The sequence below is a fragment of the Quercus suber genome, unplaced genomic scaffold, assembly GCF_002906115.3.
Source record: "Quercus suber isolate HL8 unplaced genomic scaffold, Cork oak 2.0 scaffold_901, whole genome shotgun sequence".
NCBI classification, from domain to species: Eukaryota; Viridiplantae; Streptophyta; class Magnoliopsida; order Fagales; family Fagaceae; genus Quercus; species Quercus suber.
In genome coordinates this window covers 209,235-223,079 of record NW_027070326.1, presented here as the reverse complement: position 1 = coordinate 223,079, position 13,845 = coordinate 209,235, and the positions used below count along the sequence as shown (strand labels likewise).

The 13,845-nt window shown below is 30.0% G+C and overlaps 2 protein-coding genes across 3 annotated transcripts; both read left to right on the top strand.

Moving 5' to 3' along the window:
- Positions 1–3,898: 3,898 nt before the first annotated feature.
- On the top strand, positions 3,899–13,457 carry LOC112019763 (probable LRR receptor-like serine/threonine-protein kinase At3g47570). Of its 2 annotated transcripts, none has more exons than XM_065768181.1 (5): positions 3,899–4,463; positions 9,132–9,906; positions 10,037–11,892; positions 12,187–12,632; positions 13,173–13,457. In XM_065768181.1, the coding sequence occupies exons 3-4, from the start codon at positions 10,203–10,205 to the stop codon at positions 12,630–12,632; spliced, it is 2,136 nt and encodes a 711-aa protein (XP_065624253.1). In that variant the 5' UTR covers positions 3,899–4,463; positions 9,132–9,906; positions 10,037–10,202; the 3' UTR covers positions 13,173–13,457. The 2 variants fall into 2 exon arrangements, with proteins under 2 accessions (XP_065624253.1, XP_065624254.1); XM_065768182.1 differs by lacking the exon at positions 3,899–4,463 and having other exon boundaries at positions 8,940–9,618; positions 9,696–9,906.
- On the top strand, positions 8,944–10,174 carry LOC112019771 (LRR receptor-like serine/threonine-protein kinase EFR). The gene is made up of 3 exons (XM_065768178.1): positions 8,944–8,988; positions 9,132–10,066; positions 10,132–10,174. Exons 1-3 carry the CDS (start codon positions 8,944–8,946, stop codon positions 10,172–10,174), a joined length of 1,023 nt encoding a protein of 340 aa, XP_065624250.1.
- Positions 13,458–13,845: the final 388 nt, after the last annotated feature.

Below are 13,845 nucleotides of genomic sequence, written 5' to 3'. Positions count from 1 at the left end.
ATAAATTAGTGAACAGTATATCATGTCCTACTTGAGCCAAATCCATCTTACAAACAGTTTTGAGTGTTATGGATCATAACATCAGCATTCAGTACTTTTAACAGGCACAACTACTTTCAAACACCAAAAAGAAAAAAAAAACATAGAAACAAGTTCAAAATCACACACATAAATGGACACTCAAAACATGCTCTGAGGTAAAAGTCATAATAGAAAATTGATTATTGAGCTACATTTTATTTTATTTTTCAGGCACGATTGCAGCCATTAAACCAACATAGATTCTATTACAAACATTTTTTTTTCCAGACATATAAATTCTATTCTCTCTCAACCCCTAGAAGAGGGAAAGTATATAACAAATCTGATATTGAAAGGCTTTAAAGAAACAAAATATTTGGTTAAGAACCTACTTCGAAGTTGTATGTGAAAATTGAAAACCCAACCTACCACCTTTATTTGATCAGGTGGATGTAGTTTCTGTTTTTTTTTTTTTTTTTTTTTGGTTGGTTGGTAATTTATGCTGCTTATGACAACTTATTTAAGTACAGCAACAATGCTGCTCAATTTTTTATTTTGGCAATTCTTTGGTCTAGATTTCCCGCAATGTATTTTGTGGCATAGATTTTTGGATAAACCCAAAAATGTTTAACTTTTTAGATAAACTAAATAAGGAGTAATAATAATAATAATAATAAAATGTAATAAAGGGAAATTTTTAATACATTACGATTCATTATATTCAAATCATCTCTAATTTCTACTCATTTTGTCGCACTTGTTCTATACTTCTACATGGTAGACTGTAGGTGAAGCAGAAAAAATAGTGAGCTTATTAGAAAGTGATAAACAACCAATCACAATCTATCATTGTTGGATAATTTTGACAAAGTGTGTATCAAAATAGATTTTATCAATGCAGAAAAACAGATTCGATTATTGTGAAATTCGAACATGAAAAAACATACAGATTTGGATTTTCAATTATTGTGAAATTTAAACATGAAAAAGCATTCAGATTTGACGTTTAAATTTAGAAAACACGATTTCACTAGGTGTTTTACGAGAAAACAGTGAACAATTTTTTTAAATAGTGAACAGAAAATAATTTACGCAGAAAAGAGAGTGAACAATTTTTTAAATAATGCTGAACAGAAAATAATTTTATGTAAAATCGTAGAAATAGTTTATATAGAAAATAGTGAACAATTTTTATGAGAAAACAATGAACAATTTTAATCAATGTAGAAATTAAATTCATATTTTGAAATTAAAATCTATATATCTTACAATGCTTCTATTTAAATATATAAAAACATATAAAAGCTACTAATTTTTATCTTTATGTTTATTTGTCAATTATCCTCAAGCAAAAAAAAAAAAAAAATTTACAACGTACTCGATTTTGGTAAACTCGAGTACCGTAGAAAAAAAATTTTCTTTATTTTTTTTATAAAAGGTACTCGAGCCTGGTATACTCAAGTATTGTGTTGCATGGTACTCGAATTTACTAAGCTTGAGTACCACTTTATTTTTTTTAATCGCCAATTTCTAGCTTAGCAGCCATGGTGGAACTATAAAATAGGGTACTTGAGTTCACCAAACTTGAGTACTGGAAAAAGTGGTAGATTGCCATTTATTTCCGAAACAGTGGTTTTTTGCTAAAAATTTCAAAAATTGTGGTATTTGGCCATTTTGGCCGTGTTTTGCGTGTGTGAGTTTACTGTATACTTTTTAATTCTCTATTTTGCCACTGTGACAGACTGATAGTGCAATGTGTTCTGTGTGTGTGAGTTTACTGTGTATTTTTTAAGAAGTCATCATTTGTAATAGTGATTGAGTCTTGACTTTGAATTGGGAAAAAAAATGGCCAGATAAGGACAAATGAGATAAAATAAATAAATAAATAAAAAGAATAGAAAAACTTGGAACTGGCAATCAAAAAGTGAAGCTTGTGGAAATTATGAATCAAATGTATGCAGTGGTTAGTAATAAATATTATTAATTGATAATGCTTGTTTGTTGGTTTGTTTTATGAATTATTAACTATTTTTGGAAAATTATTTATTAACATTAATGTTGTTGTAGCTTGTGGGGTATGGTTTGTTTGGTTTATTTTTTGGACTAAATTTTGAAACTATAGAGTTGTATAATATGGAAATAATGAAACTTTTTTTTGAATGGTTGATGATGGGAAAATTATTATAATAGTTGGTTTTTTTTTTTAAAGAGAAAAAATTACAAGTAATTTAAAGCTAATAATGCAGAATTGCTTCTAGTGTTGATGTCCCAATTCATGAAAATATTCAAACAAAATTCCAAAAAATTACCACCAATTAAATCAAAATCAATCCAAATTGTGAAAATATGAGATTATAATGTAAATAAATGGGGTGAAATTCGACAAAACTTGAGTAGATATTAGTTTTGATTTTCATAAACTTTTTTGTGTTTATACTTTGGCCCCTTCCAACTACGAATTCTAGTTCCGTCCCTGACAACATCTAAATTCTACATCCACGGAAATTTCCAATGACTTATCAAAGTTACAGTAGTATTGGACACGTTTTAGCAGAATTGACAATCAGGTCAATTTTGTCAATTTTGCTTTTATTGGTTTTTATTCTCTCTCTCATCTCAGCCTCTCATTCTCTCTTTTGCGGGTGGATATTTTATATTATTTTAATCGGTGATGTGCTGAAGTAAAAGATGAGATGTTAAGTGTATTGTTAAATGTGGTGTTAAAATAGATAAAGTGTTTGAGGTACTAAAAGCTATATTTTTTAGCACACCGATGTGAATGCTCTATAGTTTTAGCATCAATCACTAGGCTACTCCACACTTTGATGATCATATTGAAAGATAATTTATTTATTCTCAAAAGGAATAGATATTTTAACAAATAAAGTGTGTGTATGTGTATATATATATATATATATATTAAATAAATTAATAGTTTTAACAACAGAGGATGGTGATGAATTCAATCCTTAAACATCTTTGTTGGAAACATAAAAAAAAATACCAGTTATCATATATCAATAAATAAATAAAGTTTCTTTTTTAATTTTAATTATAAATTAATATATTTGTAGTTTTTCATTGTATGCTTTTATTGTAATTAGTCTTCCCTCAAACTAAAATATATATGTTTTTCAAAATTTAAATTTGCTTGTTTATACAAGTACTTGAAGGAGACAACGCCTCAAATTTAATCGCTCAAAATAAAATATATATGTAGTTGTTTGTTTATACAACTAGTGTCTTTCGTGATTAAAAAATAATAAAACTCTTCCCAGGCAAATTATTCCTCAAGAAATGGGTTATAGCCTACCACACTTTCACAGCACCTGAATTTGACTTCCAATTCCTTTCTAAAAAAATTAACAATTCTAATTTGATTTTCGATTCCAATCCAACTTAGTTGGTGTACCGTGTAATTGGTTCTTGAAGTTACAGGAACTATCCCAGCTTTGACGCCAAACATTTCTTTTCTCTAAATTGTAAATGTTCATTTTTTTTCTTAAAAAAATTGTAATGTTCTCAATTTAGTTTCTCCTGGACAATTCATAAGGAAGCTCACCTAGTTAGCTAGGAAGCATCCTGGAACTTCTAAAATGATAATTTTGTCCTCGGGTACAATTTTGTTCAAGAATGAGATTTTATTTCATAGTTGTGAAATCAAAAATAAAGTGTCTACGATGCCCCAACTTGTATTTCTAAATAATTCATTTATAATACAGTGACTAAATTTTACCTCGTCCATTAATTTATAGCAATTCTTCTCTCTTTTTTTTTTCTTTTTTTTTTTTTTTTGGACGTCAAACCAACAGTATACCAACCTTTGTTGCCTTCCCCCTAAAAAAAAAATTAAAAATTAAAAAAAAAAAAAAACCCTTTGTTGCCTTAACTCAATCGGTCGCTGTAAATAAACCTGTGAACTAACCTCTTTTATAATTTTTAAGAATATATAAATAAATAAAACATATTTCTTGATAAAAATTATTCCTCAGGGCTCAAGAAATGGGTCGTCGCCTACCGCACCTAATTACAGCATCTAGAAATTTTACTTCCAATTCCTTTCTATCAATTCTAATTTGATTCTCAATTCCACACCAACTCGGTGGACCTGGGTCTTGATGGAGACAATCTTACGGCAACTATCCCAGCTTTGATGGTACCCCTTCCTTCTGTATAAATTGTAATGTTCTTTAGCTTCTCCTGGACAATTTACAAGGGAGCTCTCCTCCAGTCCTCCAATTTCTTTCTATCAATTCTCATTTTACTTTCAATTCCTCACCAACTCAATAGTGCACTTTTCTTCTTTATAAATTGTAATGTTCTTTAGCTTCTCCTGGACAATTCACATGGAATCTCTCCTAGTCCTAGTTAGCAAACATGGCCATCATCAGTATTGGGACTTATAACTTCTTCAACTAGTCTAAGTCAATACTGTCTGTCCGGTACGTATGATCCCTCCTTTGCTTTATAATACATATATCATTATATCTTCCATCATAGTATGAATATCGGATACACGATAAATTTTCTCATATTCCACGGTTTACCAGCATACCGCATTTAACGTCTAAATTTTACTAAAATTATCCTAGTCAAAAATCAAAATGATGTTTTTATCCTTATAAAATACCAAAATTATCTTTTTACATTTAAATTTTAATGCTAAATCAAATGACAGTAAAAAAATGGGGTACTACATATATAAAGAAATTCATACGATTTTTTAAAATTTGTTACGTGTAAAATTATGGCTTAACTGTACTCTAGAGGCGATATATACCTTTAACCCTTTAGCAAACAAGAAAATATTGTGTTAATAAAAACAATCATATCATGTCCTTAAGCCTACTTCAATTCTCTATTTTCCGATGATTTTGTCCTAATTTCTTAACAAGCAGCTACAAATGGACCAACTATATAATATTTGCACAAATTGCAAATGATATACTCTCATCTATATATATAATAATATGTGAAGCTGAGAAAAACTCAAATTAGAATTCCAAATTAGAGTTCCCAATTTTGTGCCATGTGTCTAGATTTATGTAGAGACCATATTATAATTAATTTTCCACTCAAGTTTGTGCCATATGTCCACTTAAGGTTTTTAATCTTTGTGCGAAGTGAGTTAATGAGTGCAAAATACTAAGAATCTAATATTAATGAACTATAAAATTTAAAATAAAACAAAAAATAATCACATATACTCAATAAAAATCATTACACATTCTATCTTATTAAAAATTAGAAAAAAAAAATTATCATAAGTAGTATTAAATTTGGGTAAGAATTATAATATGTAACTAATTACGTTTACTTTTTAAAAAATGTATAATTTGACTAATTATTTATATTTTTTATGATAAAAATTGTGTTCCATTTAAATGCATCCATACATATGCATGTTACATGCTATTTTTTAAAAATAATTTGACTAACTATTTATATTTTTATAATAAAAATTATGTTTAAATTTATGTGAGGACCATACTATAATTATCCACTTAAGTTTGTGTCATGTGTCCACCTAAGCTTTTTAATTTTTGTGTCAAGTGAGTTAATGAGTGCAAAATATTAAGAATCTAATATTAATGAGCTATGAAATAAAATAAAATATATAATTAAAAAAAAAATCACATATACTCAATAAAAATCACCACACAACAAAAATTACCACATGTTCTATCTTTTTAAAAATTAGAAAAAAAAAATGATCATAAGTATTATTAAATTTAGGTAAGAATTTTAATATGTAACTAACTACGTTTACTTTTTAAAAAAATAATTTGAATAATTATCTTTATTTTTATGATAAAAATTATGTTTAATTTTAAATTTAACTATATGTATGCATTAATGCATGTGTTACATGCTATTTTTTAAAATAATAATTTGACTAATTATTTATAGTTTTATAATAAAAATTTTGTTTAATTTTAAATGCATCCATGCGTTTGCATGGGTTACATGCTAGTTTATATATATAGACAAAACTAAGAAAAAAATCCAATTAGATTTTAAATTGGAATTCAAATTAGAGACTAATTTTGTGCCATGTTTCCCATTTTATATAATTTTTTAAATTTTTGTGCCGAGTTAATTTAGTGTAAAAATTGGATTTCAATTAGAGCTTAATTTTACGCCACGTGTCCCATCTAATCTAAGTTTTTTTAATTTTTGTGCCAAATAATTTAATTTAGTGTAGAAAACAAGAAATCTAATATAAATAAACCATAAAAAAACATAATCATATATCTAACTCTATCTATAAAATTAAAAGAAGAGTTTGAAAGATTTTATATTTATGATTCTTTTTCTTTTTTGTATAACTAAAAATAATTCAAATTTATAAGTCATTTATGTAATTGGAATCAAAATGGTCCATTACTAATAACTAGGTAATATATATATATATATATATATATTGCTTTTTTAAAACCAAAGTTTAGTGAAAATTCAATAAGAATCAAAATTGGATTTTGCTTTTATTAGCTTTCCATACAAATTAAATTGTTTAGATTTTTACAATTATTTTTTTCTCTAAACTAATGAGCATATTGTTTACATTTTTCCTATTCAGATATTTTGTATGTAAAGATATTGAACGTAACAAACTATAATTGAGCCAAACGATCTCATTCATTTATTCCCATTTAATTTAGGAGACACTATTTAACCAATTTATTAATTTATTTTGTGTTATATTTAGTAGAATTTCACAGACAATAATTGTGAATTGTTATTGTATATGTAGTGTTCAATAGTGATTTTCAAAATGACAAAGTTTAGTTACAAAATTTATTGTAGCCTTAGGCTACGACATCTTCTTCTTATATCCTTCATGCTTGTAAAATTTCTAGAAAATTAAAGATCAATAGTTATGTCATTAATAAATTGTTTAAATTGCAAGTTTTTGTAGTTTAAAATTATGCATAAAATATAAGCTTATATATCATATAATAAATAATATTCGATTGACACAAAATTTAATATATGTATTAAAAGCGTAAAGAATATGCAATTCAATAGCTAGATTTTCAAAATATCTAGTAATATTTATTTTATTGCGTAAATTTGTAGCTTTAGGCTACAACCAAATTTGTAGCTAAATTTTGTCCTTTTCAAAATTATATACGTAATAACAATGTAATGAGAAACTTGGTGTAACCAATATCATGAAAATTGCAAGGAAAAACTATTTTAGTACCTCCAAATATCCTAGTCAAATTATGTCTTATATGTTTAATAACTCAAACTAACATCAATAGCACAATTACAATTTATCATTTTCATGCATAAGCACGAGTTACATATTAGTGGAAAATAAACAAAAGGACAAAATTATTTTCCAATTTAAACCAACCAACCATTGACAGCATATAAAAACCAAAAAGCATATCTATTTTAAATGAGAGTCATTTTATGTACACAATAGATTGTCATAACATTCTCATAACAATTGAGACTTCAATATATCATAGGTCAAAATAAAATAAAATAATGAAATATTAGAATAGGACCTACCACAACTAATGATAAGAATTTTGTGAAATATTGTGCCATTTTGTTGTTTCCCTAATTTTTCTCTCTAAAAAGTAAAAAGTAATAAACTCTAGTCTACTACCAAAATAATAAGGAAAAGACCCCCTGAGTCCCTGACACACCCATCTCTTTCTCTCTCTCTCTCTCTCTCTCTCTCTCTCTCTCTCTCTCTTTTATAACTAACTCTATCTTAATTTTATCTTCTCAAAAAAAAATTCTATCTTAATTTTCACTTTTCACCAATATTCAGTATTCAATTCACAATACTTTTTTGAGTTCTTCTCCCCTGTTATCCCAGAATTTTCCTTTTTCCAATAGCAATACATCCCATATTTTATAGAAAAAAAAATACTTAATGTCCTTGTAATGTATTATAACCCTAAAGCTTCCACTATTTAAAAAAAAAAATCATCCACCTCTTGACTTTATCACAAATTTAAAATTTAGGTTTTTTTTTTTTTTTTGTAAACCTTTTTTTTTTTGGCCATGTAAGAACTTAGAAAGATAGAGAAAGAAATTTTGAATTCTACATATTCTTTTTAAAGCAATCAAGATATTGAGACTATACAACTTTGCGCACATTTAGATTGATTTATTTTCTCAATTTATTTTGAGCAACAAATTAGATGTCTAAAATTTATGTATTTAGATAATTGCTTACTTTGATAGTTAGTAACTATGAATTAGTTATTTGTGTTTCTTTATTTTAATGATATGAAATATACACTTATAGTTAACTAAACTAAGTATGAAAAAGTAAATTATAGTTTGCGTTTAGAATAGATTTTGATAGAAGATTAGAATTTGTTGATATATTTTATTATTAATATTGGTTAATATTATACTTAGGAAAAATGTTAAAATTTATTTGGTTATTTTTTAATGTTCTTGTAATCTTGCTCCCCTAGACTAAAATGCTGGCTCCATCACTCTTTCATACTTTATTTCTCACCCAGTAAAAAGCCTACAATCATAGATTAAGTAGTAGTAATATTCGATGGGAACTCTGTTCCTATCTTGAAGCATTAATTTACAGGTTGGTCTAGTTACCATTGGAGCCCAAAGAACTATCAAAATTGATTATCTTAACCTTGAAATGATTGTGGGCAGAATTACAAGTTTCACATGGCCTCCTCAAAAAAAAAAAAAAAAAAAGTTTCACATGGCCTATTCTTGATTTTCTTTCCCACTTAACGGAGTTAATCTCTCAAATATATATTTCTTGAGAATTCGATAAATAACTATCTTCCGATTTAATTGGTCGATATTTTACCATCTGAATTCTACTTTCAATTCTTTCCACGGAAATTTCCAATTAACTTATCAAAGTCACAATACTGGGCACATTTTAACAGAATTGACAGTCAGGTCCTTGTTAAAATGGCTGTTTCTTATAAACCAAAGGTCATTCTTGTCTACGTAAAGGTCACTCTTGTGATGAGCAAAAGAAAAAATCCATGCTATTATTTCATTATCTATAGGCGCGGCTAAAGTTTTGCATTTTCATAGAAAGTTATGTCCTAACATATAATTTTGTTATCTCTAATTGAAATTTTTGCATTCTACAGAAAGCACACGCTGTTAACAGATTCTATCCCTCGCTTCAAACTTGCAATCCCAACAGAATGACACACTCTTGTCTTAGTTACGAGTGGGTTTTGTTAATATTCTTTCATGGGATTCTTCTGATGTCCATGAGCTCATGTTTGAAGTCTAAAACAGTTCCTGCTCTTGCAAATGAGACTGATCGCCTAGCTTTACTTGACTTCAAGAATCGGATCACCCAAGACCCACTTCAAATCATGAGCTCATGGAATGACTCTGTTCATTTCTGCAACTGGTTAGGTGTTACATGTGGCCCTTCCAGTAAACGGGTCATGGCTTTGAACTTGACAGCTAAGAAATTGTCTGGCTCCATACCATCCTCTATAGGAAATCTTACTTATCTCACAGGAATCTACCTACGAAACAATAGCTTCTACGATGAAATTCCTCAAGAAGTGGGGTGTCTACAGCGCCTGCAGCTTCTCAATTTGAGCCGGAATTCCTTTGGTGGTAAACTTCCGACTAATCTGAGCTACTGTACACAACTTAGAGTGCTTGACATTGCTTACAACAATCTTGTTGGGCAGATTCCAGACCACCTCAGCTCATTGTCAAAGTTGGTGGAACTAGATCTTGGCGAGAACAGCCTAACAGGAACTATCCCAGCTTGGATAGGAAATTTTTCTTCTTTGTATGTCCTTAGGCTTCCTGAAAACAATTTTCAAGGAAGCGTACCTGGTGGACTTGGCCGTCTATCAAGGTTGGGATTTTTCAGCCTTTCGGTGAATAATCTGTCTGGTACCATCCCTCCTCAGATCTATAATATTTCTTCCATTTACATTTTCTCTGTTGCTGACAACCAGCTGCATGGAAGCCTCCCAACAGATGTTGGTTTTACTCTTCCTAACCTTCAAAGATTTTTTGGCAGTGGAAACAATTTCACAGGACCTATTCCCGAGTCATTTTCAAATGCTTCTCAACTTCGAGCACTTGACCTTGATCAAAATGGTCTGACTGGGACAGTGCCTCAAAATCTAGCAAACTTGCAAGGCTTGCATTGGCTTAATCTTGGACACAATAGCCTTGGAAAGGGAATGGATGGTGACTTGAGTTTTCTCAATTTCTTGGCCAACTGTACTAGTTTGGAGTTTTTGGCTCTTCTATGTAATAATTTTGGAGGAGTATTGCCCAGCTCTATAGCCAACCTTTCCACCCAGCTAAGCACTCTTGCTATGGGTGGGAATAAGATTCACGGTAACGTCCCTACTGGGATCGAGAATCTTGTTAACTTATATTTTCTTGGATTAGAAAATAACTATTTGGGAGGTACTCTCCCTCATGTTCTTGGGAAGCTTAAAGAGTTAAATGTATTATATTTGGAAAATAACAATTTTTTTGGGCCAATCCCTTCCACCTTGGGTAACTTAACTACGCTGACAGAACTTTACATGGAGGGGAACAAATTTGAGGGAAGGATACCCCCAAGCCTAGGAAACTGCCAAAATTTGCTTTTACTGAACCTTTCTCATAACAATCTCTCTGGAACAATACCAAAACAAGTTATGGGTCTTTCATCTCTTTCAATTTTTTTGGACTTGTCTTATAATTTTTTTATAGGAGCAATACCTTCTGAAGTGGGCAACTTAGTACATCTTACCAAGTTAGATCTCTCAAAGAATAAAATATCAAGCAAAATTCCCACCACCCTTGAGACTTGTATTAGTTTGGAGTACTTGTATTTGGACGGCAACTCATTTGAGGGAGTAATTCCTCAAACCTTGAAGAATTTAAGAGGTTTAGAAGATATAGATCTTTCTCATAATAAATTATCTGGGCATATTCCTGAATTTCTTAGCAAGCTTTTGGCACTTAAGCATCTCAATATTTCTTATAATGATTTTGAGGGTGAAGTGCCAAGTGAAGGAATTTTTGCAAATGCAAGCGCAATTTCAATATTTGGAAATGAAAAGTTATGCGGTGGTGTCCAAGAATTAAATTTATCTCAATGCTCAAGCAAACATCCTAAATTGTATGGGAAGCTTCTTACACTTAGAATAATAATTCCTGTCACTTGTATAACCATATTTGCACTTCTTCTTTTGTATTTTTTCCCTACATGTTCTATTGTGAAAAATTTAAGAGACAAAGCATTAACTACGTCTTCTATTGAAGATTGGCAATTACCTATCTCTTATGCAGAACTCTTAGAATCCACAAACGGGTTTTCTAAGAACAACTTGATTGGTTCGGGTAGCTTTGGCTCTGTATACAAAGGAGTTCTTTCTAGAAATGGAGCAATTGTTGCAATCAAAGTATTGGACCTTCAACAACAAGAAGCTTCCACAAGTTTCATTAATGAATGCAATGCTTTGAGAAGTATACGCCATCGCAATCTCCTCAAGATTTTCTCTGCTTGCTCTAGCATTGATCATAAAGGGAATGACTTTAAGAGTCTAATTTTTGAGTTCATGTGCAATGGAAGTCTAGACCAGTGGTTGCATCCAAAAAATGATGAGCAACACCAAAGAAACAAATTAAGCTTTATTCAGAGACTAAATATAGCCATTGATGTTGCTTATGCATTAGAATATCTTCATCAACATTGCCAAACACCAATTGTTCATTGTGATATTAAACCAAGCAATATACTCCTTGATGAAGATATGGTAGCCCACGTTGGTGATTTCGGATTGGTGAAGTTCCTCTTTGAAGCATCGAACAATCCCTCTAAAAGTCAAAGCCTTTCAGTTAGACTAAAGGGTTCCATTGGATACATTCCTCCAGGTAATTTTTCAACCAAATGAAGCACAACTCATTTCTTGTTTAATAAGATTTTTTTTTTTCATATTAAAAGAAAGTAGAGATTCTTTCAAATGTAACTATATTCTCAAGTTTGAGACCACTTTTTTGAGTAGGGAAAAATGTTTCACACCATTGGCCACTTGAAAAAAAAAAATGCACAAATCCACAAAATTGTATGTTGCGATATATGTGCAAACAACGCATAATGCACTAGTGGTTAAATTCTAAGGTCATAAGATTACTGTCTGTTACTGAAAATGTATTATTGAATTATAGAGTACGGGATGGGTGGCCAAATTTCTACATTGGGAGACATTTTCAGTTATGGGATACTCTTGCTAGAGATATTCACTGGGAAAAAACCTATCGATGAAATGTTCATAGATGGTTTGAGCATTCACAGGTTTACTTCAATGGCTTTGCCTGAACATGTAATGGATATAGTTGACCCATCAATGTTCTTTGAGGAGGATGAAGAAGATGTTGATGATGACAGAAATGAAGATGACATTGAAGACAGAGCAATGATTGAAGAAGAGCCCCATCTCAATGTTAGTAGCAGAATAAAAGATTGCTTGATATCAATGTTCGAAATTGGATTGTCGTGTTCTACAACATCACCTAATGAGCGGATGCCAACAAATGTTGTTGTCAATGAATTGAATGCAATTAGAGACACATATCTTAAATTTAAGAAGGGAAACAGAAGAAGAATGAACTAGGTATGTTAACTCATTTTATTTTCATCTCAACAGAAACTCATTTGATTTGATTAATGGGCATATATTTTCACTTGTTTGTAAAAGAACAATAATAATATAAAATAAAAACATAAATGAGAAAATGAGAAAAAAAAAATTGAAAAGAATGTCAATCTCTCCATTAGGATTCTTAAGTCTGCATGTGATTGTTATGAGTTCCTCTAGGATTACAACAAAATGTCACAAAACTTCCATAACAAATGAGATATCATTCCATCATAATTCAAAATAAATTGAAATAAAATAAGATTTTAGTGGGACCTACCACAATTCAAGACAAAGATATTGTGAAAATGCATGTTATGAGATTTTGTTGTATCTCTAGTTCCTAAACTTTTCTATAATGTTATTTAACACCAATGGAATAAAAGGAATAGAATTAATTACTGTTTGTTCGTATTTTTGCAAGAAAGTAATTGCAGTTCTTTCATTCTTCGCTATTTCTATCAGTGACGTAGCTGTTCCGTTATTAACTCATTTATGTGATTGTTTGTTTTGTAGCATGGCCGGATTGGATGGAATTGAAGTAATGAACTCCCTTGATTGAGTAATATTTCTGTGGTTCGTGATGGCTATAAATTATAGGCTTGTAATATTCTACTGTGTTCGTTACAGTGTACACATGCTGCCTCAGCCATTGTCATAGCTTTCCATGTCAATGGTAATTTAGATCAATTGCTCCCTGTTATTTGTCAATGACATTTCTTAAACCATATTACTGTATTTATTGTTTTTATCATGGATTGTACGATCGCTCCTTTAATTCTAACATGTGTTTCATACACTTTTCCTACCACCAGATATTGTCCACTAGGCCTTGTGCCTTACTGTTCTTCTTAACTTAGAAATGTTTTGAGGGCAGGTTAGCAGGTAATAACAGTAGCATTTCAAGACTTTCAAACTCTTAGTTATCTTTTTCCTATCTTATGTCCAAAAGACAGTCTGTCAGTTGTGTCTCAAGCTATGCTTATTATTTGGAGACCAAATCTAAGGCCGGGACTGAAGGTGCAAAGAAATGAGTTTGAAAGTTCTTAAGTAAAAATTCTTCATCATGTGTAAGTGTAAGAACATCTCTAGTAGATTCTCTAAATTTTTGTACTATTTAGAGAATGAACAATGTCTTTTACCATTAACTACCTATTTTTTCAAATACATTTTTCAATAGATTCTCTAT

Excerpts from the sequence above, each read along its gene's own strand:
- LOC112019771 (XM_065768178.1), top strand. The coding sequence starts at position 8,944 with ATGGCTGTTTCTTATAAACCAAAGGTCATTCTTGTCTACGTAAAG. Across the intron at positions 8,989-9,131 it reads TCATTCTTGTCTACGTAAAG|AAAGCACACGCTGTTAACAG; the intron begins GTCACTCTTGTG and ends TGCATTCTACAG. Across the intron at positions 10,067-10,131 it reads TTCACAGGACCTATTCCCGA|TGCCTCAAAATCTAGCAAAC; the intron begins GTCATTTTCAAA and ends TGACTGGGACAG.
- LOC112019763 (XM_065768181.1), top strand. The coding sequence starts at position 10,203 with ATGGATGGTGACTTGAGTTTTCTCAATTTCTTGGCCAACTGTACTAGT. Across the intron at positions 11,893-12,186 it reads CATTGGATACATTCCTCCAG|AGTACGGGATGGGTGGCCAA; the intron begins GTAATTTTTCAA and ends ATTGAATTATAG.